This window comes from Hemibagrus wyckioides, linkage group LG07 (genome assembly GCF_019097595.1).
Source record: "Hemibagrus wyckioides isolate EC202008001 linkage group LG07, SWU_Hwy_1.0, whole genome shotgun sequence".
NCBI lineage: Eukaryota > Metazoa > Chordata > Actinopteri > Siluriformes > Bagridae > Hemibagrus > Hemibagrus wyckioides.
The window spans coordinates 27,004,901-27,030,783 of NC_080716.1; the positions used below are offsets into that span (position 1 = coordinate 27,004,901).

At 37.4% G+C, this 25,883-nt stretch overlaps 1 protein-coding gene across 4 annotated transcripts in view; it reads left to right on the forward strand.

The window, feature by feature from the left end:
- The window catches only part of mylk4a (myosin light chain kinase family, member 4a), a 34,518-nt gene extending 9,812 nt beyond the window's left edge, over positions 1 to 24,706 (forward strand). Inside the window, exons 1-16 of one of the 4 annotated variants that reach the window (XM_058395362.1) lie at positions 14,721 to 14,937; positions 15,017 to 15,567; positions 17,589 to 17,756; positions 17,991 to 18,087; positions 18,647 to 19,043; positions 19,470 to 19,711; positions 20,007 to 20,112; positions 20,650 to 20,743; positions 20,941 to 21,050; positions 22,043 to 22,184; positions 22,707 to 22,777; positions 22,881 to 23,009; positions 23,205 to 23,357; positions 23,966 to 24,044; positions 24,161 to 24,209; positions 24,328 to 24,706. In XM_058395362.1, coding sequence (XP_058251345.1) covers positions 15,052 to 15,567; positions 17,589 to 17,756; positions 17,991 to 18,087; positions 18,647 to 19,043; positions 19,470 to 19,711; positions 20,007 to 20,112; positions 20,650 to 20,743; positions 20,941 to 21,050; positions 22,043 to 22,184; positions 22,707 to 22,777; positions 22,881 to 23,009; positions 23,205 to 23,357; positions 23,966 to 24,044; positions 24,161 to 24,208 — 2,352 coding nt within the window. In that variant the 5' untranslated portion in view covers positions 14,721 to 14,937; positions 15,017 to 15,051 and the 3' untranslated portion in view covers position 24,209; positions 24,328 to 24,706. Of the gene's footprint in view, positions 1 to 1,094; positions 1,416 to 14,720; positions 15,568 to 17,588; positions 17,757 to 17,990; positions 18,088 to 18,646; positions 19,044 to 19,469; positions 19,712 to 20,006; positions 20,113 to 20,649; positions 20,744 to 20,940; positions 21,051 to 22,042; positions 22,185 to 22,706; positions 22,778 to 22,880; positions 23,010 to 23,204; positions 23,358 to 23,965; positions 24,045 to 24,160; positions 24,210 to 24,327 lie in introns of those variants that run through there. The other 3 variants (XM_058395364.1, XM_058395363.1, XM_058395365.1) reach the window with 3 other exon arrangements.
- The last annotated feature ends 1,177 nt before the right edge of the window (positions 24,707 to 25,883 follow it).

Genomic DNA, 25,883 nt, shown 5'->3' on the forward strand with positions numbered 1-25,883 from the left:
GCTCGGTCCACAGGGTGGCGTTAGGACACCTTCATCACCCTACATATTCCAGCTAGGACTTCCTTTTAGAAAAGCAGCTCTCCAAAAGCACCAGGAGAAACTATTTTACTTCCATCATCCATCACAACCTCCACAGGTGTGTCCTGCTGATGTGCTTATATTAGACAATATGTCCACTTCCTGGTAGAGTAAATCGAGGCTCCTTTCCTGTGAAATTCTTGGATCAGACTCCAGACTCCTTTATGTGTCAGAGATGAGAGGAAGATTTACTCCATCAGTCCTGCTACAGTTCCCTTATTTCCACCTGATTTATGACTTTGTTTGTGTGTCCGTGTTTTCGCTTCACCGAAGTCACCAAATTAAACCAGGCTTCTTTCCCAAACAGGTCAACAGATGCAGTTTATACTCAGTGATCCAAGAAGGTTATTAACGGTTGTTTCAGCACCGATGTGGACTTTTAGATCCTGAACAGTCTGATGTTTATTCGTCCGTACCCTAATGACAAACAGCAGGATCAGCTACACGTAATTTATTCAAATTTAATATCAATTCATTTTAATGTCAAATTTTCTATTAAAAGCATTAATTTGAGAAATATAGAAAATATGGAATATAAAACTTTTTTTTAATGAAATCTCTCTGTGGGACTATACTAACTTATGTTTCCATGGAAACTCAGACTTTATCATAAGTCATATGGGCTTATTTTTATTTTTATTTTTTTTAAAAATACATTAATGCAAAACCATAATGGAAATCATTTAATCTGATTGTTGATAATAGATTCACTGACACATGAGGATTAAAATCAGGCGTGTGAACAAAACTGGTATTATCACATAAACATGTACTTCACAGATTAAACAAATACATTAACTATAGCATTTAATATGGACTGAGTATACTGTATGTGCCAGATCCATAGACATGGTGAAGAGAGAGAGAGAGAGAGAGAGAGCGAGAGCAAGAGAGAGAGAGAGAGTGACAGAATGAGGGAGAGCGAGAGAGAGAGAGAGAGAGAGAGGTGTGCTTTTTGGTACTCCAGCACCTGTCACGCTCCAATCACCAGACAGCAGCAGTGTTTTGTGGGGGGAGTGTAAGAGAGCAGATCTGTTGGACAGGACGAGAGGAGAGGCAGGTGTTTGAACTGAGGTTCGTATTGTATTCAGAGGAGGTGGACTCACGTTACAGTGTCCAGTCTTTCACTGCACTCCTCCTTTCTGAGACTCTACAACACAATATCACAGGAGATGTGGAGTACGAGCATGGAGAACTTCCTGAAAGGAAGAGACATGTGGCTCCTGAGCAGGATGTGTGTCATGGCTTCTTACTTGTGGCAGAAGCTCTGGGATTTACTTTCCTACCGCAGGAAGCACAGATCCTTGAGGAGATCCTCGTCATCATCACATGCACAGGTAGAGCTTAGTTTGTAAAATCCTCAAAGATCAAATACAGACACTTGAAGGTTAATGCAGTGGTTTGGGATTTCGGGTTCTTCCGGGATCCTGCTGGAATAACTGTAACAATAACGTGTCGGATAAAGATGCTTTATTTACTATTAGGGTTCAGCATCGAGGAGATTTAGGAGTATTTTCTGTTCTGTAAGGAACCGCTAAAGTACAATAGTATGTACCATGAATGAGGCTGATTTAAAGGTTCTCACGGCTTTCTAACAAACAGTACAGTATGGAAACTCTCTCAGCAGTGATGAGGTTTTTACTCTCAAACTATAGTTTACTGCATACGTTAAGGAAATGTGTGTGTTATTCTGAATGGATGATTTGTAAACATTGGATAATTTTCTTTTTTATAATCAGGATGTCAACAATATGCCATATTGCATTTGTAATGCATGCGATGGAGTGTTCAGAGGATCTTGAGAGGCCATGGGGTCATCCATGCCCTCTCCTCTGCACTCTCAGAAAGAAAGGTACAAAACTGTACATTTTAAGGTACAAGTGGCCGTCGCTGGGGTGGTACCCTGAAGGGTACAATTATGTACCACTAGTTGTACCTTTATAATTGGTTTTGGGAACATAATTGTACCCAAAGGACCTATTGTGTACCATTAAACCATTATATGTTTTTGTTCCCCTAGGAACAAAATTGTACTTCTGTGGTACCCTTTTTTCTGACAGTGTGGTGAAGTGGTTACTGAAGATGAATGAATAAATCAATGCTTTAGATATTCTGTATGATTTCACTGTTGTACAATATGTCAGGTTATATAGGTCTGAGAATCTGAGCGTCTCAGCAACCTGATGAAAATGTACTTTTGGTTTGCTTTGATATGGAATGGACAGTTTTACTGCAGTGATAAATGGTGACTACAAAATAATTTTTTAAAAAAGGGCAAAATCATAAAGTGCTGATTCCAGGAAATCCCTCAGGAAGTTCATGAGGAATTAGTGCCCTGTGCTCCCAGTATAACATGTTTAGTCACAGATGGTGAATGAATGATTAAATTAATTAATTAATTTATTTATTATTATTATTATTTATTTATTATTAATTAATTTAATTCATTTAAAGCAAAAAGAAGCCTGAATAGTCTTATTATGTCGAACAAGCCCAGGCCACAAAGACTTTGTATGCGCATCTTTAGACACTTCTGTGCTACATTTTCTGCACTAGCACTGATTTTTGACAGCAGGCCTTTTTAGTTTTAAAAGGTCTGTAATTTATTAGGAAAAGGTGTGAAATTTGAGTTATGCTTTACATAATACCATATAATCATATTTATACTACAGCGTGTCATGAACTGAGAAAAAATACATAGTCGGATTTAAGAAAGAACGACTAATTTCTCAATAAAAACTGATTTTGTTGCTTATAATAAACTTCAATTAAATGGCTAGATTGAATGATGTAGAGTGAGTGTGATAGATTCATCTAGTATTAACATAAACCAGTAACAGTATGAGAAGTTCACCAGGATGTTGGCACTGGTGTGAACTTCAGTAACTACAGTGTTACATTGAGGTGATTAAATAGAGCAGTGGTAATGTGAGCGTTACACAACTTCACTACTCAGGAGCTCGGGGTCTGATTTTATTCAGAGATTTGAAAATTCACGCTCAAATCATGCTGCATGTACATGTTAATTTTACTTAATTCATTCACATGGGACTGATGAACGCATTTGAATTCATTCAATTCACTTAGCTTTTTCCCCAGTGTGGTACTGGTACTATATTTATTACAGCTTTACCTGTCACTGCTTCATTATGGTATCTCATGGTAACTATGGTTACAGACTTTACATGTATACAAATAGTCTTAAGCCTTATGTTACACTCATGTGGCACAACTAAACTGATGAACACATTATAAGGATGTCTATTCGTTGCTGGAATGGGTCACATAGATAATACTAGAGATGACTGCAGAAAAAGACTGAAGAAAGATTGCATTCACTAACAGAGTTCATTCATTCATCCTTAGTAACTGCCTGGTCAGGGCACAGTGGTTGAAAATAAAGCTACTAGTTTGTCTATAGCTTGGGAAACAGATCTGAACCACTTACATGTTTAGGAAACTCTGTAGGCAGGTATGAACTAAAATAATAAGAAACCCTTCTGGTTTAAACCCACTTTACCAGTACACATGCATTCTGAAATTGACCTATTGGACATTTTCAATCTGAATAAAGAAGTGAATGATGCTCTGGCTGTGAGTCTGATATAAAATGACACTCAGTGCTGAACATGGACACAACAAAAACAGGAAAAAACTCCATTTTGTGGCCTCTGTGGAGTTAAATCCATATCCAGATACAGATACTGATAGATAGTGGCGTTGCATTACACAACCACATGTTTCCAGACACACCACAGTGATTGCATTTCCTCTGCATCGTGAGCACTTACACACACCCTCACTATGCATGTGGTATCGCTTTGTAAATGCACACTAGAGCCCATTAATAGATCATTACGTTAGCGTCACACACTGATGCTGATGTAATAAGCAGTAGCTGTGTGCGCTGACAGGAGATTCATCTTTGCAGAAGAAATCAGGGAGTTTGAATGAGAGGCCACCTGTCAGGAAATCAAACAAACAGTGTTATCATGCTGACTGCACTGACGCATGGAAATCTATTCAGATCTATATTTGAATGTAAGGTCCTGGTTAGCAAAAGGCAGAATTGTTTAACTCTTTAATGGAATTTCCTCCTGTTTTCTTGTGTTCATGTTCACTGAGCATAATATATCATAATATGTCAGCATAATATGAAGCTGATATGAAAAAAGTAAACACTCAGAAGTAGTTTTCGTATGTTTTTCTGTTTTTACCTAGTAAAAGTCTAGTCTAGTAGGAGCAATATATTCATAGAAAGTTCATAAAACAAAACAAAACTCTTACTGTATTTTTTCCCACACATACACTAATCACAAAAAGTTAAGGATATTCGGCTTTCGGGTGAAATTTCAGGATGCACCTAAAATGCACTATAACCTTTACAGGTGAACTTAATTTGACCTTCTCTACACTTTTGAATGCACATGTCCAACTGTTCAGTGTTTCAGTACTTTATTCATAACTTGCTGTTCTCTAACAAGGTGCTTAACGGCAAAATTCACAACTGGTGTTTGATCCATGAATCGACCAATAAATTTTCTGGTTCATTTAGAATTGGTATTTAAACAGTCTCTTCATCATGCTGTTCACATTCTGACATCATGAGACCAAGACAACACCTAACAATAGATCAACAGTACCTCGCCATTGCGAGGCTTCAAACAGGATGTTCTCAGAGGGAAGTGGCCACTGAGCTTAGAGTATCACAGAGTGTCATTAGCAGGTTGCGACAGAGATACAGAGAGACTGGAAGAGTCACAGAAAAGCATAGAAGTGGACGTCCTTTGGCAACATCCCACGTTGATGACCACTTCATTGTGAACAGTGCCCTGCAGAACCGGATGATGAATGCCACTCAATTCCAGGCACATTTAAGGGAGGTGAGAGGCACCCAAGTGTCACGTCAGACCATTCAAAACCGTTTACATCAGCGTGGTCTGTCTGCTAGATGACCTGCCAGGGTACCTGACCACACCACCAGGCACAGGCGTCATTCATGGGCCAGGGAGCATTTATGCTGGACGAGGGACCAGTGGGCCTCAGCGCTATTCTCTGATGAAAGTCGATTTAACTTGAGCAGAAATGATGGCCACCAACGATGTTGAAGACATCAAGGAGAGCGCTATGCATCAGCCACTGTTGTGGTGGTGTTACAGTCTGGGCAGGTGTGTCTACTCAACACAGAACTGCCCTACATCTTGTGAAGGGTACAGTGACAAGCCAGTACTACCTGAATAACATCATTAATCCAGTCATTGTGCCCCTGCATGAACAACACAGGCATAATTTCATCTTCATGGACGACAATGCTCCAGCTCATCGAGGTTGAATCATTAGGGAACGGCTGCTGGAGGCTGGGGCACCTCAAATGGAGTGGCCTGCACTTTCTCCAGACCTGAATCCCATAGAAAACCTATGGGTCGCACTGAGCTGAGCTGTTATACAGTCTTAGGGTGAAAGGTAAGAAGTTTCCTAAGGCAGATGAGCTGAATAAGAAATAAGAAAAATAAAAGAAAAACAACAAAAGGTCTTTTTTGGTAAAGGTTTTTTAAAAATGTACTGTAAGTCATCAGGTTTACATTATCCAGCTAACAGAAATCAATCATCCTGTATTGCTCTGCCACTCTGGAAACAATGCGAGGCTCGTCGGTGCTTGTGATTCGATCACCATTGTGCGCAAACCATCACATGTCTCTGCAATGCAGGTGTACGACACTGACGTAAAGATTGCTAAATGCAGCCCCGCTTCCTGCACTTCTGTTCATTGCACTCATAGAGATTGACGGCTGAGCAGTAGTGAGGGGGAAGATGCCTGTCAGCCTGTCAGCACCTGCTAAATAGGCTTTAAGATTTTACAGCATGTTGACAAGAGCAGAATGCTAAGATGGTTACGTTCTCTGGTTTAGTGACCATTTCTCAGTTTTTTTACAGTCTCTATACTGACATAAGGAATCTCAGTCTCCTTTAGTGTTTACTTTTTAATATACAAAACATCACATTGTGTCTGTTTTGTTGTTAATGCATTGGGGATGTGTCTGAAACCACACTGTGGTCACTTCACACATCACATACTCTCCTGTTCTGCTATTTTCAAGGCAGATCCCAGGTTCATGCCAGGTTCATCGTTTCTATAGTATCAACTTACACAAGGACCTGAATGGTGGATGTGCCACATAATCTAACACTAATAATAAACAGATTACAATGTGCTATTTAACAAAGACAAATGTGTGAGGTACTGTAACATTTTCTGTAAGTAGATGTTCGTTTGACATTTATGGAAGGAGTCTCCAGTGTTAGCATTTTGAGAACGAGGGAGAGGGTGGAAGAGGAGGGGGGGTAGGGGAGAGAGGAGAGGGTGAAAGCAAGAGAGAGAGAGAGAGAGAGAAAGAGAGAGAGAAGATGGAGAAGAGTGGTGGGGGTGGGGGGTAGAGATGGGGCAGTTTCTCTAAACCAAGGATTTATTGAAAGACCTTGATCTGCTAATCATTATTTTATTTATTTTGAATATGTTTTTTTTCTTCATTTAAGCAGTGCTCAGCTTTCACTGTCTATTATTAACATGTCAGCTGATGTAGGGCTGCTTCCTGTCTGCACCTATGATGGACGAGGAGATGCCTCCTGCATTGACTTTCTGTATCTTTATGCACATCTGACTATTAATAATCTCTAAAACTATATCCAGTATTCTCCAAATAAGAGGATCACCTGTAAAAGAGGATCATCTATATGAAAAACGATGATGGTCTTTTTTGTATAAATGAACTTCTGCTTGAACACGGCGCAACGTAATATTTTTTTCTTTATTTATCATTCATTCATCGAAATGACCACACACTGACATGCTTTCTGTCATGCAAATGTAATTTTATTATATAATCTCTATAATCTTATAGTACACCTCAGATAAAAATATCAACAATGTTTAAAGAATGTTTAAAAGTAAAAAATCGAACAGTCGCAGCTGTAACTGGAAACGGTCTCCTTTTGGCTTGTGAATCTAACAACATTGCTGGCTCGGCTTAGCGTATCAGGAGCCAGAACATTTAGTACAAAGAACTCACCTTTGCTGCTGCCAGGATTTACACATCAGTCACCGAAATGTTTTCTCAGCATCTGGACCAAATTCTCACAAAAAGGCGGAACAGCTGATAATTTCTGCTAATTTGATATGGGCAGGAATTCCTGAGATAACCTTAGGATGCTTTTACACTTGATATGTTCTTTGTTTTTAGATAACTATAACCATAGAAACGCTTTTACCATTCCTATCTGCTAACTAGCCTTCTTTCTTCATAAGATTTCTTATCATGAGTCACACTGATGAAATAAGGATGGGTGTATATCTGGTGACAAGGAGGTTTGTCTCTGTGTAGCTTAGTTGGCAGAAAATCAAGAGGATTTCAGCTACATATTTGACTTTGACTTACACTGGAATGTTGTGATATAGGCTTTGAAATAGTTTTTTATTGAAGATGTTATGAATATCCTTGTGTTTGCTTAATAACAACACACACACACTGTCCTTTATATTTACTTTTCACTCTTATATCTCAACTTGTGATCTGATTGGTCTAAAAATATACATGATGTCACTAGACATTTTTGAAAAGTTGAAGGTCCCTGTAGGATTAAAAATACATTTAGTATGAAGGGACTCTTGAAGAGGAGCATGAAAACGCAAGTGTAAAACAACATAAAGCAGAGTTACTGTTAAAAGTTAAAACTTAAAAGTTAATTATTTCCCTTCTGACCAATCACAGTCCAGAGATCAGAGGTGAAAAGTGAGAGAGCTTGTGGACTTGAGTGGATTTTATTACTGCACCTGAATAATGACTGAATAATGGCTGAGAGCATGCTGGATTTTGTCGTCTTTCCTATTGCATTATGAGATTAAGAAAGATGAAGCCTTTGCATTGTTGAGCATGTGCCCTTGACATTTAAGCTCATGTCTCTTCTTCTCTCTCTCTCTCTCTCTCTCTCTCACACACACACATACACACATGCTTTAAAATAACAAGACGTTATTTTCAGCTCATACTATATATATATATAGACTTGAACACATATAATATTCACACAGGAATTACTTAACAAATGTATTTCTGCTCTGGCTTTATAGCTGTTATTTATAATGGGATGGACTGTGACAAGCTCATAAGAATTATATGGAGGATCTTTTTAAGTAGGGGATGAAAAGCTACACTGATGGTTATTTGCAGGTGTTCAGGGACTGTTCCGTATTCGCTGAGACACTGATGAGAACAATGACAGGGATTTCAATGACTTGGGAAGATGCACAGGATTCAGTGGTTTCTCAGTGGTTAAATATTTGGACAATTCTGGGCAAGGTTTGGATTTGGGGACAAATCCAAGCACTGTAATGCTTGCTCCTAGATCAAGACTACTAACCCCAAATGCATCAGAGCAGATAAGTAAATGAACAGAAGTCTAAATACTGGGACTGGTAAAAGGCTGAGGTATGCCTAGATATTTCTTATAATGATTGACTGATTTTGTGTAAGGGTGTTCCTAATAAAGTGGTCAGTGTTTGTCTTGACATTCTGGTAAATATTGAATCTTGCAGTTTCTGTATTTTCCTCATAATCAAGACCATGAAGTGCTGCCTCTTTTCTCATGCCTCCGAAACAACAACATATCCACAAAGTTTAAAAGAACTATAAATATCTTGTAGTCATTGTTATTGGGTTATAAGGCCTAAAACAATCACTTGGACCAGGATATAACCAATTTTATTATATAAAATAGAATTATTAGTGTTACCACCAACTTTGGATTTATATATCGATCACTGATGCTGTGATTAATAATCAATTATCAATAATTACTAATTACAAACAAACTCCAACCAGATTGCTTAATATACACTGTCCCATACTAATAAAATTTAATTATGACCTTTTCAATATAATTATAAAAAATAAAAATAAATATATTATAAAAATAAATATAACGTGAGTCCTGTTTTCCTTTCTCTAGGATGGTCATGCAGCTCCCTCTGCTGTTGATATTCGGATATAACTTAGAGCCAAAGGTTGCAGTCTAAATGTTTTGAGATGACTACCAACTCTTTATTTGGCAAAGCATCTTCAAAAATACACACAGTGTTAATTCAAGGGTTTGGATAATACAGAATCATTGCCATTAAAATAAATGCATGGTGTATAGAAGTGATCCAGTACAACATGAAAATATGTTTTTCTGCATCATGTCCTTGGTGTAAAACATGTTATTATGCATTATAAGCAGGGAATTAGAAGAACTCTATTGGATGGACTTACAGCTCCCTCTGCTGTTCACATTTAGACGTGGATTAATAAGCATGATGCAGAATGCAGCAGCACACTTCCAATCAAATTGAAGGCCTTGATGCTAAAATACAAGACCTTGTCTGGAACAGGAGCCCCCTACCTCAACACTATCCTTGAGGTTTATGTTCCCTCCTGTAACCTGCGATCAGTTAACAACCACTGCCTGGTAGTAACTACTAAGCAAAGCATGAGCTCCCTTTCCAGAACCTTCCAAATGACTGTCCCTCAGTGGTGGAATGATTAGCTACTCACCTATTCAAGAACACTATCCCTTAACATGTCGCCTAGTTCCCAAACTAGCTCTTAATCCTCTACTCTGTACAATTGGAAATAGTAGATCATTTGGACTAGATTCAAGATAAGATGTCTTTTATTTTTTAGTGTTACATCAAGAAAATCCCTAAAGGTCTTGTCCTATTACGGCCTACAACTCTGCAGATGTACAGTGTTTACATCACCCCAGTTCAACATAGACAACTTTATCAAATACAGCTGAGAGAAGTGTTTTATCACTAACAAATCATGGCTGCTATTTCAGACAGAAGATGCGAGAACAATATTTGTATTAATTCCTGTGATGAAACATGTTTGTATCTCAATCACAAGTCGCATTCTAGCAAATGAAATTGGGAAAAAAAACAGTGCTTTCCAACTGCAGTGCAGAAACGTCATGAACATTTTGACAGCTGGTGTCTGATTTCAAAATAAACCGATGAGAGACGTAGTCATCCAACACTTTAAAAAAAGCTTGACTGTGTAGGTGTAAATCATGCTGAAGTTTTTTATGTAGACTGACTGCATTTACCTAATGTGATTTTTGCATGGAGATTAAGGCAAGATTTAAAGGTGAACTAAAAACATTTCACATTTTTCCCCCACAAAATCTGTTTGCAATTTATTTAAGTTTATGTGTCAAAGTATATTATAGGGTGTTTTCCCAGACCAACACACAAATATCATGTCACCACCAATATCATTAGTCAGTAAAATACAATATGACTGGCTTAAACAGGCAGTATATTTGAAATATATTTTGAATCACTTGTACATTTTTTTTTACTGTCGTAATAAAAAATAAACAACAGTTAAGTGGCATGCGAGATGTTGGCATGACCATAGACCAAGTTCTATATCTCTGAATCTCCTGATGATTTCCATATGTTTTAAAAAAAAAACATTTTGAGCACCTACTTTTTAAGATGGAGACATCAGTGAGTTTAAAGCCTTCATATTCCTCTACATTCCACCATCTCAGTCCAGATTATGAGCAGTGTTTTTCTTGGGTGAGTTAGACAGGAGACGTCATCAGGCGTGTCTTGTTTCTTCGATCCTACTCAGCAAAATTCCCAGGGTTTTAAACTCTACTCGGCTGGTATTAATTCAGCACTGGGATTTTGCCCCCAATGTCCCAGGACAGAGTGTACTTGCTGTTTTACTGCAAGCTGAGTACGGATCCTTTTGCTGATGCCAAAGCATCACATCATGTGGTCCCATGACTGCCTCTTCCTTACTTCTACTTTCTGCATGTGTGCTCATGTGTCTAACCGTGAGGAGCTGAAAGCTGAGATGTTTTCTGGCTCTTGGCACCTTGATATAGATATCTGGATGTTTTGTGATGACTAGGCCAAAATAATGATTAAATATTTTGCACAGGATTTGGTTTTTAACATGCAAATACAGTCCATTTGTAGATTCAAATGCAACCAATGCATTTACAACATGATCCTCTGATTGTTCTGCTTGATAATATTGACATCACCATGTGGACATGACCAGCACTGGACTCCTGCTGGATACCTGCACAGAAATTTTCCACTGGATTGTGTTTATGTTCCCCTGGGTCAAAGCACTAGCTTGGAGTACACTTGCTCTGGCAATGATAGGCCTTCAGAGCATATCCATTTACACACTACAACTTGGCAGCAGTGCCAAAAGAACAATTTGTGCTCTGGAGATCAGAGCCAATAATCAAGGGGTTCCAGAGTCCAGCGTCCAAAACCCAGGGGCAGCCCTCCCTCCATGACCTTCTTTTCAGTTCTCCTTGGAAGGGTCATACACTCTATGTTTATAGATGGCTGGGAGGGTATCATGGGTTAGGTTTCTGTCAGAGTAATTAATGTCTAGTCTAAACGTCTGCATCGAGTGGCATTCTTCACCTCTCTTCACCTTTCTCTCTGTTTCTCTCTACACTGCCATACTGTACCAGTTCTTGGCACTCTGACATGGCATATCGAAACACAAAGCCAGCTTGGAGTGCTTCCTCACTATTCTCATGCTCATGATGTTCCAGTTTCACTGTACAAACATGACAGAACTGTTTGTGTAGATATCACCCCAGACAGTACACTACAGCACCTTCTTCATTTTATTATCCCAAAATGGCATGCACCCCTTCCTGAGCAACCCGGTCATGTTTCATTTCCTGGCATCGTGAGCTTATGTGTTTTCCGTCGCGTCACACTAATCGCAAGTGTGAAGTCTGTGGTCTCCCAAACATACCAACCTGAATATTCAATCCACATCAGCTTACTCAATCCTCATAGGGAGCTTTCATATACATGGTCCATTTAAAACCAAACCCTTCACTGTGGTTCTTTTGGCAGGCGAGGACATAGAAATCACACTCGTGTTGAGAACATCTGAGTGAGAATTCTAATTGAGGTTAGAATGCTGTGAAAGTAAATTGAAGTCAAGCAGGATGTAAACAAACAAGCAGTGTGTTTATTGTTGATATGGAGTGATGTAATACAAAAATATTTGAAACAAGTTAAATCTAGAATTGTCTAATCATTGATTTCAAGGTGGGTGTTCTGTGTCTGTGGGTGATTTGTGGTTTCTAGGTTTACGTGGCAAAGATTTGTTTACAATGTATTGCTGCTGTACTAAATGAATTTACGGTTATGTTTACAGCCCTACATGACCCTTAGCCAACATGTTTTTATGATTTTTCTTTTGAACCAGACTCAATGGAGTGTCCTTTGCAAAAACCTCAGAACAAAAAAAATAAAAATTACTACATTTTGAGCTCTTTTTAAAAACGATATAATGTTCACACACTTTTTGAAGGGTGTCACAGACTCAGGTGTCTGTATTTAAGTCATTCATATTTCCTTTGTATTACTTATTATTATTTTGTGTAAAGGGAGACGTCATATTTAAAGGCCATGGTGGTTGCTGGGAAATGGAGTTTTTGGATGACGTTGGTGATGCAACAAAAGCATCTTTGGTTCATCTCAGTGTTTCCCAAAATTCTCTGAAGCTGTAGCACTACCTTTTGTATTATGTGCTGATGTTAAGTATGAAATGATAAATTGCAGCCATTTACTTGTCACAATCAGAATATTACCTCCAACAAAGCCTGCTAATTTAGAGTAGAAACCTAGGAACACACAATAAACCTCCCTTTTTAAGGGTAAAATTCCTATTCCAAATGTGTTTTATTTGGAGTCATTTCTTATGCTGTTTATATAAACTGAAGTCCATCTGTTGGCTCATCTGTTTATAAGTACTTCATAAAGCACCTCAGCATGACTTGTTTTTCTTCTTCCTCTTGTTCATCAACAGTATCACAGTTTCAGTGTTAACAGTATCAGTGTTTCTACTGTATAGCGTTCATAAACTGACCTATGCAGCACGGAACGACCTCAACACTCACCGCTTCCATTCAGTCATCTGTTGGCGCCCAAGGACAGGTGCAACAGTCCTCGTCAGCGAGGCCTCTTTTTGATCTCATTCATCATGGCACCCTTGGCGTCACTTGTCTACACCTAGAACAGAATTAAATGTTCTGGTACTGAAAATATAGCATTGCTTGTAGCAACGAAATAGCACCTGTGATTTAAAGCATTGACAAAAAATGTTTCAGTCAAATTTTTCCTATAGCTAAAGGTTCAAATATTTGCCCATGTTTTCTGGACTTTCCTTCTTATTGAAGCAAGATGATTCCAAAAGAAAAGGTTTGACAAGTATGTTTTTATTGGAAGGTGATGGAAAATGAGCACTGTGCTCTGCTCTTGGGGTTATAAGTACAGAGCTGGGCACGGGTCCTGGAATGAGCCAAGAGCCAAGCTATTTTTGGTGGACCTGGCTCAGCTTGCTGACCGTGCCATTGCTTGTCAAGTATGTTTCATGGTATGCTTTAAAGGGGTCCAAAAAAAATGTAAGTGGCTAAGAATGTGTGGAAGCTGAGAGTGTACCCTGGCACTTGCTCATATTCATTTTTGGCAATGTTATCTTTTTTTTTTGTTTTGGCAAAGTTAAAATAAACATTGGCAGATTCATACACTTTGGCTTAGAAGAATATCATGTCATAAACGATTCACCAATGTACTGATTTGCATGTGCCCATGTCTGAAAGCACTGCCACGATAGATTATGCCAGGTTTATAGGTAGGGTACAGGGCACAGATTCATATTTCATCCTCTAAGTTAAAATTGATATGTAACTGTCTTAACTGTGAATGTGTAAGCTTCTTCAGAGGATTTGAGTGGTTGTGTTTGCCAGGAAAGCAACACCAAATAAATCACGGCTGTCATTTTGCTCACATTACAGTCGAGGGGCCTGAGCCACGGTGACATGCAGAGATGTAGTGTGCCATCTGCATCCTGTCGATGAGTGAGTCAGGGCGTTTCTGCTGTTGGGTGATAATACAATATGGACAGCCAGGGTGCAAATAAATAAAATCCTCCTATGAATTTTGAATCTGTGGAAACAGTCATGTAAGCACCTTGGCGACAATGTTGTAAAGCCAAAACAACTAGCATGACTCAATTTGTGAGCCAAGTTTAGGTTTAGGGTTAAGGTCAGGGGGTGGAGTTAGCCAGAATTCATATGATTGTATGAACATGAACAGTACATTAGTATTGCTATGAATTCATCATGCATTCAAGTTGACTGAAGCATGATACAATCATAATCTCTGCAACATATATTAAATAATATAATAGTTATTATAATGTGGATAATAATAATGATATAATAAGATGCAAACATAAGTTTCAAGAAACACTATCCCCTTTAGATCTTTTATCATTTATTTCTTTTTGCCACATTTTACAATCCTCTAGACATAAACCTCCTAGCCTCTGATGTCTTAAATTAACCTTTTTTTCCAACCTGTAAGCTGAGATTGAACACTGAAGTGGAAAAAATCTTTCCATTTACTTGCATGTGCGTATATCTGGTGTGTATGCACAGAAACCTTTTGACACCTGGCAGCCGGTGTCCGACTCATGCATCTGCTCGAGTTCAGCATTTAAAACATCTCAGATGTCATGCAACTCTTCCTGATCCACCACCCGCCCCTGAGGCCCCTGTTGACACAGGACCCCCACCTTCTATGCAGTTACATTTAGGGAGGCAGGTTCATTCTATTCTTAAAAGTATCTCTAGTTGAGAGAGTTGCAGAAGTGCCAAATAGAGGTGTACAGAACGAAGGGCACACTTGCCTTTGTAGGACCTGTGGCTTTGTAGTTTTTAACAGTTTATTTAAAGCAGGAGAAGGTTCTTTCTTCAACTTCTGAGGTATTGATTATTTTTCTTTGAAGTATTTAAATCAAATTTCTGGACATTGGCAGAATTGATTTTTTTTTTTTTGCACCAGCTTTCCACTGGTCACCAATTGTTTTTTCTACCACCATGACTTCTGTGGAAACGAGTCCCGGATTTGATTTAATCCAGGTCAGGATCGAGAGCCTAAGCAGCAAAATGGACACACTCATTAGCATCCAGGAGAAAGTCCTCAGCCGCCTGGACAGCATGTCCGAGGAACTTGTCGGGATAGAACGAGATATGGAAACTTTGAAAGAAGACAAGGAAGAGACACCTCCAACAAGCCGCACAAAGGGACTGGCCCGAGGCATTGGGGGTGAGATGAAAGAAATGTGCCAAGAAATGAACAACATCATGACAGCTGTAAATGAGCGTTCCGAACAGCAGACCAAGAAACTGGAAGGCATGGAGAGGCTTGTGATGAGCATCCAACAGGTGGTTAGCTTTATCGGGGAAACCGTCAAGACTTCCAAAATCACAGAACTCATGTTCAAGGGGCCAGCAGCACGCAAAAGTAAAGTGATGTTATCCTCAGGGGTCAAGACCCCGGATAGCAAACATGGTACTAAGAGACAGGCCTCAGGTGAACCTATACCTGGGAAGGTGAGTCAGATCTGAAGCAAACTCCGTTTTAACTTGACACAGTGTTTTTTCAGAAACTCTGAACCACTCACATTTTTACTCTAGACCCAGTTCCCATTCTAGCAGAGCTCTGGCCTAAAACATAGTGTTTTTATTACCTGGGGCACTAGAGTGTATTGAGCCAACCATGTCCCTGACCCTGTAGTACATCCTTAACATTTCTTGAGCAACATTTATACCCTACGTTTTCAGTCAGAGTTTCCAACCTGATCAACCATCAGTATCAGTGTCATAATAAAGATTCCACAATAATGAATATTTCTGGGTAACTTCTCCAAATGTAATGAAATATATACATATATCATTACTCTATAGCCATGATTAAGTTGCCGGACACTTTGAACAGCAACATTCTTGTTCTAACCACATATAGGTGCCTGTTCACTCACACTCACTGTAGATGGCTTGCATACCATGTAGGAATCGAGATGGTATCTGAAATATCTTCCCACTATCACTATGGTTATGCTGCTTTAATTCTAAACTCAGGCATTTATATTTCAAAGAGATTTTTAATGGCAGCTTGTAGGATTCATAGCATTGCTAGATAATAAGCATCTAAATTGATTCCCAACACCCTGCTAAGAGGAGAATGGTGGGAATGAGTCATGTAATTAGGAATGCATGTTGACTTCAATGCTTGCGTCAGAATCTTGCTCTCCCAGATAGCAAATGAGTGATGGTTCATGGAATGAAAGCCATGGAGGCATCTGAATTTGGCTGCCAGAAGTCAGACATGGCTCACCCCTGATGAGATCAGATCCTACTGCTGGGCCAATTTAAGCCACAAACTGAAATGTCTACAAGTGCAAGTGCAGGTGGTTGAATTTGGTCCACTATCCAAAAAGTGCAGAAACAGACCTCAAACTAATGAGTAAGAGGACTGATCTAGGATCAAAAACCTTTGGTGTATATTTTGCATTTTCTGAGACCCAAGCCATGACCATTCTACATTATTAATGGGAATTTATAAAACCTTAAGTCAATAAACATTTAAATATATTTTGGCGTATTTTTCTCTTTGTTTTCTTGACTTCTTTTTTTTGCACTAAAGAAAGAAGTTACCCGATGTAGTCGAGGAACTAGCATTGGTAGATGAATGAAGAAATTTAGTTTAAAATAGGGAAAAAGCCTAAAATAGCACATTAACTCGTAATTTAAGTGCACGACTCCCAGTATCATTTCAAACGTATATCTAACTAAATACATCAGTGATACAAATAAATGAAGCTTAAGAGGAGTTTGTGATTTTCTCTCATGACCCCACTGGGAAATCAAATGATCCCATGTGTGGTTATGAGCTCTAGTTTGGGAACCCCTGCTGATCTAGGAACCTGGAACCATTTAAACCCAAACCTCTGGAACCTAAAACATTTAAGAGTACACTTGTTAAGAAAAAGGTCAATCATACCAGCTTACTTAATGACATTGAAAAATATTTGGAGACGATCCCACTATCTGTTAAACATGGTGTCCCACAAGGCTCTCTTCTGGGGCCTTTTGCATTCTTGGACATATACAGTATAGATTTGTACGTTTTTTTTTTGAATGGATGGACCTTTCTGAAAGGGTTCTACTTACAGTGTTTTTTGAAAATGAACTGTTTTATGGATAATGACCTTTGTGGATAGAATTGGACTAGATTTTATACACAGGCCAGAATAAGATATCAGACTTGTTCCACAGACCATGATACCAAGTATAACCTGTCTAACATTAACAATGCATTTAGCCTTTCCTATCCTATCCGAAATGACTCATCCTCTATGTTTTATATTATTTCATTCCCTCTTTCTAACATCAACCCAATGAAATTCATCATTTCATCTCATCCACCATGCCATTTTCCATTTTAAATGTTTAACAGCATCTTTATTTATTCATCTGTGTCTCTGTCCTATTTAAACCCATTAACATTATCTCATGCTAACCTTCATCATTCCCTGTGCTGTTCCATTCCATCCATGTTGTGTCTGTACCAGAAAACTACCTCTATTAAACCCAGTAAAAGGACAAAAGTGTTAAACCTGGCATTTGAGCCCAGCAGCCTGAAGGCTCCTGATAAACTAAAGCTTCATGGACCAAAGAATTTCCTTTCCTCAAAGAAATCCTTCAAATTTCTTGACTCATCCATATCATTGCCTTCAGAAGTGTGTATTATTATTATTATTATTATTATTATTATTATTATTATTATTATTATTATTATTATTATTATTATTATTCTATTGAGTGGTGATAGTAGATTCTATGTTGGACGAATAAGCATAGAATGACAAATGAGTGTGATACACTTTAAAGCTTTGATGCTTTTATTTCAGTTATTTCTTGTTGAATGGTTTTCTTGTTTTCTTTTCTTCCATGTTTCCCCTCCAACATTGAAGCTGAAGGATCACAAGTTTAAAGAAGGGAAGGAAAAAAGTCACCTGAGCTTTAAGGGGCTGAAGGCGCTGAAGAAAAAGAAGCCCCCAGACACTACAGGTAGTAAATCTAAGTGCATGACTACTGTGACTGAGGCCTCATTTAGCCATTGTCCCTAAAAAAAAAAAAAAATCCTTCCCCACCGAAACACAACAATATTTCACAATTTTTGTTCCTTATGAGATTTCTTTAAAAAGTAAGAAGTAAGAAGCAGGAAACTAAGCATAGATCTAGATATACAATGTGGTTAACTAGTATCCATTTTAATGTCACTTTAATAATTGACAAACTTATTAGAGCTTATTTTTTAAGTTAATATACTTTTAAGCTATAATTTGGGTTACAAGGTTATACTTTCAAACTGACATCATCAGTCAATATTGTTTAAAAAAGAAAAAGGATTGAGGAGGTGTACTTTTCTTCTTCACATATTCTTTGGGAAATTCGGATGATGATGAACTTCCTGTTCAGGTTCCTGTTCTTGTGGAATATTCCAATATATAAATATATATATTTAAATGCATTGCATCTTCTGAAGTGACGTGAAGTGAAGTGACAAAAAGCCATCAGTGAAAATAATTACTCAATTAAATGATGGCATCTTTTCTGCTTCACCCAGACTCCTCCTCTGTGAAGAAACAAGCCCTGCTGCTGGAGGAAGTTCAGAAGCTGAACAGAGAGAATGCTGAACGCTCCATGTCATCCACAGGGTCGGAGGCTGAGGAGCCTCTTAGCCAAAATCTTCTGGATTTCATCCAGGATAAAGCCAAAGATCCTGCAATTGAACAAGAGGAGCTTTTATCAGAAAGTCAGGAGAGCATCACCTCTCCAGAGTTAAAAGAAGAGGAGGAGAAAGCTGAGGAGCCAAAAACTGAAGATATTCAGGATAAAGAGGACGAGACAGTTAAATCTAAAGAAGAGGAGGAGGTCAAAGAGGTGATTAAGCAAGAGAGCAAAGAGGAAGAATGTTCCATGGTCAAAGTTATAGAGGAGGAGAATGCTGTGACACCACAGAGGTACCCACATTCACCAAGTGATTAGGAACAAAAGTGATAGTGACACATGTGAACAGTTATTTGGTGATTAAATAAGAAAAAATACAAAAAAAACCCTCAGATTTTAACGTGTCATTAAAGGCTTATGTTTTGTGAAGTTGTTACTATAAGATTTATGCTGATGAGATTTACCTGAAAGGTGATAGAGAGTGATCCTAGCAAATGTGTACTGCAAGACTAATATACAAGTCTGACATGAGTTATCCAGATTGGTGTTTTCTAGTTACAGCTAAAAATAGTCACAAGCATATCTCACTTCACCTAGATCAAATTATTTCTACATTTTCATTTCAGTTTCTTCAAATTTAACCAGAAATTTTAATTAGGTTACAAGTTAAAGTACGTTATACATCTCAACAATGCACTTCAATTTTGTGAATCTTTCAGCTGTGAACCTGAACCGCTGCACGAAGTCGCCAAGATCAGTGAGCCAGAGAAGGGCCTTGAACTCCAGACCTGTGAAAAAGACAGCGAGGAAATGAAAGAAAATGAAAAGCAAATGCATGTTCCTCAAGATCTGTGTGGAGTTTTCAAAGCGGACGGAGTCGAAATCCATTTAGACTTTAGCAAAATTAACAAAACGGAAGAGGAACAATTTGACGATGGCGAGTGCGAGCAGTTCTTCATCGGTGAGGCTTACAGAGAGTCGTGTTATATTTAAGAAACACAAATAATTAAAATCACATTGGGGAAAAAAAAAACCATTACTATGGTTACTATTGTATGTATACGATACATGATGACTTTTTAAAATTCTGTTCTGAAAATATATTTAAAAATCTTTTCAATAAAAGAGATATTCTAAATTTTCACAATTTTTATACACTTCAGAGACAACAGTGAAGCAACAGATTTTCAGATGTTCTGTACAGACTGATGAACCAATTATTTATTAATCTTTTTTTCCCCTCGTCTTTGCTGCAGATTGCACCCCTCCACCTCCAGCTCCCTTCAACCACCGTGTGGTTTCAGCCAAACCCAACCAGATCAGCAATTTCTACACCATCAACCACCAGGAGATCATTGGAGGGTAAGCTTTTTCCCATTTTCAATCTCTTTCCTCCTCCTTTGGCACTGGGAAGCTACAAGAGCTAAAAGTAGAGAACAGAATGTTAGAAATGGTGTGAAGAGTGCAGAAAGTAGGCAGCAGAGTCCATTTAATCCTCACAGGGAGGGTTTTGCGTAACCCTCCACTGCTGAGCTCTGCTCTCTTCTCCTAGATTCATAGCTCCAGAGTCAGGGGCAGATATTTTTACCCAGGGCTTTCTGGGTATGTGAAACTGGACCCTTTCACCAGCTTATCAGTAAGCGTTAATCTAGTACTTCAAAGAGACTTTGCTTTCAACAGAGTAGCTTGGAAAAACACCATAAGTGCGTGATAATGAGTGTTCACTGGCTGAAATCGCACAGCGATTCAGTTTACAGTTTTTTCCATTAATGCTGCACTGTTGTGTCCTTTAAATGCTAGAGAAGCCTTGAATACTGATTTGTTTCTTTCATAAAGGAAGTGCAATTTCTTCTTAATTTGTGGTCAATTTTCTTCTTCATTTATTTTTCGGTCATGCAGAGGCCGTTTTGGTCAGGTGCACAAATGCATTGAAAATTCCTCCGGACTCACCCTGGCCGCCAAGATCATAAAAGCACGGAGTCCAAAGGAAAAGGTATCCAAACACCTCCAAACACAACTCACAAGCATTCAGAAATAACCTGTGATTCATGAATTGAGGGTTATTTTAATGAGCTTTAACTGATCCTGATTTATTTGATATTTTAAGACTGGGACCAGAAGTACACATATGCTGTAATCTACAGTTTTGGTTTTGACAGCAATGCTATGTGTTTCTGCTTATTTTGCTAGGATGTGGTGAAGAATGAGATTCAGGTCATGAACCAGTTGGACCATGCCAATCTGATCCAGCTCTATGCTGCCTATGAATCCAGGAACGACATCATCCTCGTCCTCGAATAGTAGGCAGCACTCAGAGATTTATTTCTTTTCTACAGTAAGGCTATATTTAAAAGCAAGCACAGGTTAAAAAAACAAAAACAAAACAATGTAGCCGTGTCTTGTTTCTATGAAAGACCTTTCTGCTATGGCATTAATATTTAGACATTAATAGCGTGACTTTAACCTTTAAAAGTAAACTCTGCTGTAGTGAAAAGTTTCTAGTGCAATAGTGCTTATATAGTTTTAAAAAAACATTCAAATCTTAAAGATTTGTATTATTGTCTTGTATCAGATCTGAGTAGATTCATTGATTCAGGATTTTGTTTTACATTTTTCTGACCCAGAAATTTGCTTCTGCTCACCCAATCAGAACAAATTTGCTCACTTCAAACCCTTTTAATGACAACTGAATGCATCTGAAAAGAGTAGGTCAGTCTGTTAGGCAGAAAAAAGAAAGACCTAGCAATTTTCTTTTGCAACTGCAGTTCACCTCACAGACAGTAGAGGGTGACAGAAATGACAAACTGCACCTTTAATACTAGTCCTGGTGAAAAAGTCCTAGTGAAAATCTGTGCACTTGTTGTGTTGTTTATATGTGTATTTTATTACTGCTTTAATTGAATTAGATTAATTAGCTAAATGTTTAACAAATATTGAATAATAATAATAGTAATAATAATAATAATAATAATAATAATAATAATAATAATAAAATGGAACACATTTTTAAAGCTCATCCATACACAAAATGATCAATTTTAAATCTGTTCTTGCAAAAAATAACCTTAAAAGTACATTTATTTTTTTAAAAAATAAATAATGAACATAATAGACATTTTAATAATTCTGACTTTAATTATTAAAAATGATAAAAAAAAGAAAAAGAAATTATTTATATAAATTAAAATGCAGATAGATGTAAGTAGGATAAGGTTTAGCACAAGTTATTTATTTTTTGTTTTTATTTTAGAAAAGGTTTGTTAACACGATCCTCTGTGTTGCTGGGTGACAGTGTAAATGGTGGTGAGCTCTTCGACCGGATTATCGACGAGAACTACACCCTGACAGAGCTGGACACGGTCATGTTCGTCCGACAGATCTGTGAGGGTCTGCGCTATATGCACAAAATGTACATCATCCATCTGGACCTGAAGGTAACAACCCCTTTCACTGAGAAATCACTTAATACTACTACTACTACTACTACTACTACTACTACTACTACTACTAATAATAATAATAATAATAATAATAATAATCCCCAAAGCTATGAGCTACTCATGATTAAAAATAGCAAGCTTGTCAAGTAGCATTTAGCAAGCTAGACTGAAAGGGTCTAGGTTGCTAAGTAAAAGTAACTAACTATACTGAAGCTACTTTTTAGTAAGTGGCTATATTATGGCACAAAATATATCTGTATATGCTTTCTATAGAGTATGTAAAACTGTCCTAATAAGAAGCTAATTTTATATAACTGTAGAACAACATTCATAAAAAAGCAACAACTGATTCACTTCTTTCTGGAACTATCTATCTAGCTAGCTAGCTAATATTAAAGGGCATACAGTAATCCACATATTGATGCATTAAATAGCTACATTTTCCTGTAATATGAATAAAAATGCAATGTCATTTATAAAGCTGTGTTGTGACAACATCTGTGTCTTTCTCTCTAGCCTGAGAATATCCTGTGTGTTAGCAGAGTGACAAACAAAGTCAAGATCATCGACTTTGGACTGGCAAGAAAGTATGTTCAATTTCATGTTACTTTACTTTATACTGTATTAAGTGCTGAATGATTTAGCATTTCCAGGCTAATAATTAGTCCTTCTGCTTCCCTTTATCAATAGATACATACCCCGAGAGAAGTTGCGAGTGAATTTTGGTACACCAGAGTTTCTCGCCCCGGAGGTTATCAACTATGACTTTGTGTCTTTCAACACGGACATGTGGAGCCTCGGAGTCATCGTCTACATGCTGTAAGGGTTTACTGACTTCCTCCACCAGAGATTTCAAAACCAGTCGTCAGGTCCACCAAGGATTTTACTAGAGTTTACTAAAACAATCCATGCACTTGCCTCAAACGAACATGACCAGCATCATTTTGACAGAATTTTTATTTTTTTTTACTTGCACTGTCTTCACTTTTTTGCTTACTTTTTTGTCTTTAACAGCCTGAGTGGTTTGTCCCCATTTCTCGGAGATGATGATAACGAGACACTGAACAACATCCTGGCCTGCCACTGGAACTTTGAGGAAAGCGAGTTCTTAGGCATTTCAGATGAGGCCAAGGACTTCATCTCCAAACTGCTTGTCTACAATAAAAGGTCTGCACATTTATTCATCCATCTATTCATATTTCCATCAGTAAACTTTTCCTCCATCTATCTATCTATCTATGTATCTATCTATCTATCTATCTATCTATCTATCTATCTATCTATCTATCTATCTATCTATCTATCTATCTATCCATCCATCCATCCATCCATCCATCCATGCACCCTATAATATTTTCATCATTCATCTATTCAACCAACCATGATCTATTGATCTATCTACCATGCACCAAATGGTCCTTACATCACCCAACCCACCATTCATTCACCCAGTCATCTTTTCATCATCCATCCATCCATCCATCCATCCATTTATTAGTAATCTTTTCCCCTATCCGTCCGTCCGTCCATCCATCTTTGCACCCAATGACCTATTTATCCATCTGTCTGTCCATCCATCCATCCATCCATCCAATATTTTTTTACATCTATGTATCTACTACCATCTACTCACAATGATCTATTCATCCATCCATCCATCCATCCTTCAAGCCCTGTAATTATTTATTTTTTCATTCATCCATTAATCCATTCCACAATTATTCATCCACCCATCCATCCCACTCTGCTAATTTTTGGCTGCTGTGTGTTTGTAGTTGGAGGATAGGTGCAAGTGAAGCTCTGAAGCATCCTTGGCTGTCAGACCCATTGCTTCATCATCACCTTTACAAAAAGGTAAAACATTATCTTTCCATTCACACTCAGGGTAAAGAGGAACTGCTCACTGAAACACTGTATACACCATGAACAAGCTGAACTTGTTTTTAATCACTCTCTTTCTGGCATTGCAGAAGAACATGTGTCATTCACGTCGAAATTCATGTGTTCCTGAGAGCTAATGTAAGTCAGTGATCTACTGCAAAATCACAGCTTTACTCATTTAGCAAGCTATGCTCTATAATATTATTAAGCTAATGCAGATCATGAGATTGACCAGCTTTATTCTGTTTCCTTATAGATCTGGCTTTGTTTCTGCTAGCTGAGGCCATCTGGACCAAGCCTGCTGTGCTTTTTATTACTGGACATTACTTGTAAAACTACCTACCTTATGCTGTTTGGGTCATTTGTTGCAAACATTTGTGCCATTCTGGTAACTGTAGTCACATATTATTAAGGTTAACATCATTATCATTATTAACATCAGTTAATAAAGTCCATAGTTTAATAGTCTACTGATTCATAACCTAATAACACCATAAAGAGATTATCTGAATATAGTATTAGGAAATACAATGATTAGGATTAATAATAATCAAAATGATTGGTTTTTGATTTTTAAAGACATTTAAAGTACCACTGTATATGGAATAAGTAAGGAATAAAACACTTTGGCATGTTCTTTTATAGAAAAATAATATATGTATATATATTATATACATATATTATAATATATGTATATAATATATATATAAATAATATATGTATATATATATATATATATACATATATTATTATATATATATGTATATAATAATAATATGATAACTATTTCTTACATAAAGAATGACAGAATGATAAAACAACATTATTTCCCCCCTTTTCTATTTACATTTAACAAAACCAGATTGATAAATAACAATCAGTTTTTTTATTTGCTTATTTTTGTACAATTTTTAATGAATGAATGAATGAGTTGTTACTATAGCAACAGTAACCTGATTTGAATTCAGCCTAGCTGTAGTGAAAAATACATTATTTAACATTTTATCATAAAAATGAGAAAGAACTGTGACTGGAATTACCAGAGGTGTGTTTCAGTGTGTGTTCTGGTGTAGTATTATGTGCATAGCTTAAGCATGGTATTGCAAATTCAGACAACGATGAAAACATATTTTTATATATAGTTTCTATACAGTGTAATGACGTATCTATGATACCTAACATTCAGCATTGGATTCTATTACTTTAGGTATGCATGATCTCTTGCAGTGTTTCTGTACATAATTTATTTATCTGTAGGACCCTTTTCTCTGTGCTACACTGTGTAAAGAAGTTAGATATCCAAGCTTCTTGACTTACTGTACTGTAACGATTTGTCCCATGACACCAAGACAGAGTCTAATCTCTTCAGCTTTATATGATGATGCATTAAATCTGATGAGGTGTGATTATAACAGGATTAATCTGACAATATATTCTATTTTTCAATGTCCAGAAGCATTTAATATCATTATATATTATATATTATAAAGTATATACAGGATAACTATATATATATAATTTTATATCATTTTTCTTTCTTTCTTTCTTTCTTTCTTTCTTTCTTTCTTTCTTTCTTTCTTTCTTTCTTTCTTTCTTTCAATAAGAATTTATATTATTTGGAGCAAGTGGGCAAGAGAGGACGTTAATAGTCAAATAAATTGTCTGTGAGGTCGAGGATTGAGCTACACCCGTTCTGTTAAGCTGCATTCTGTGCACTTTATGACTTTATTTATTTTAACAACTTGACAAAATTAACTGCCAATAGAATTTCTTGTTTTTTTTCTTCTTCTTCTTTTTTTTTTAAACGCCACA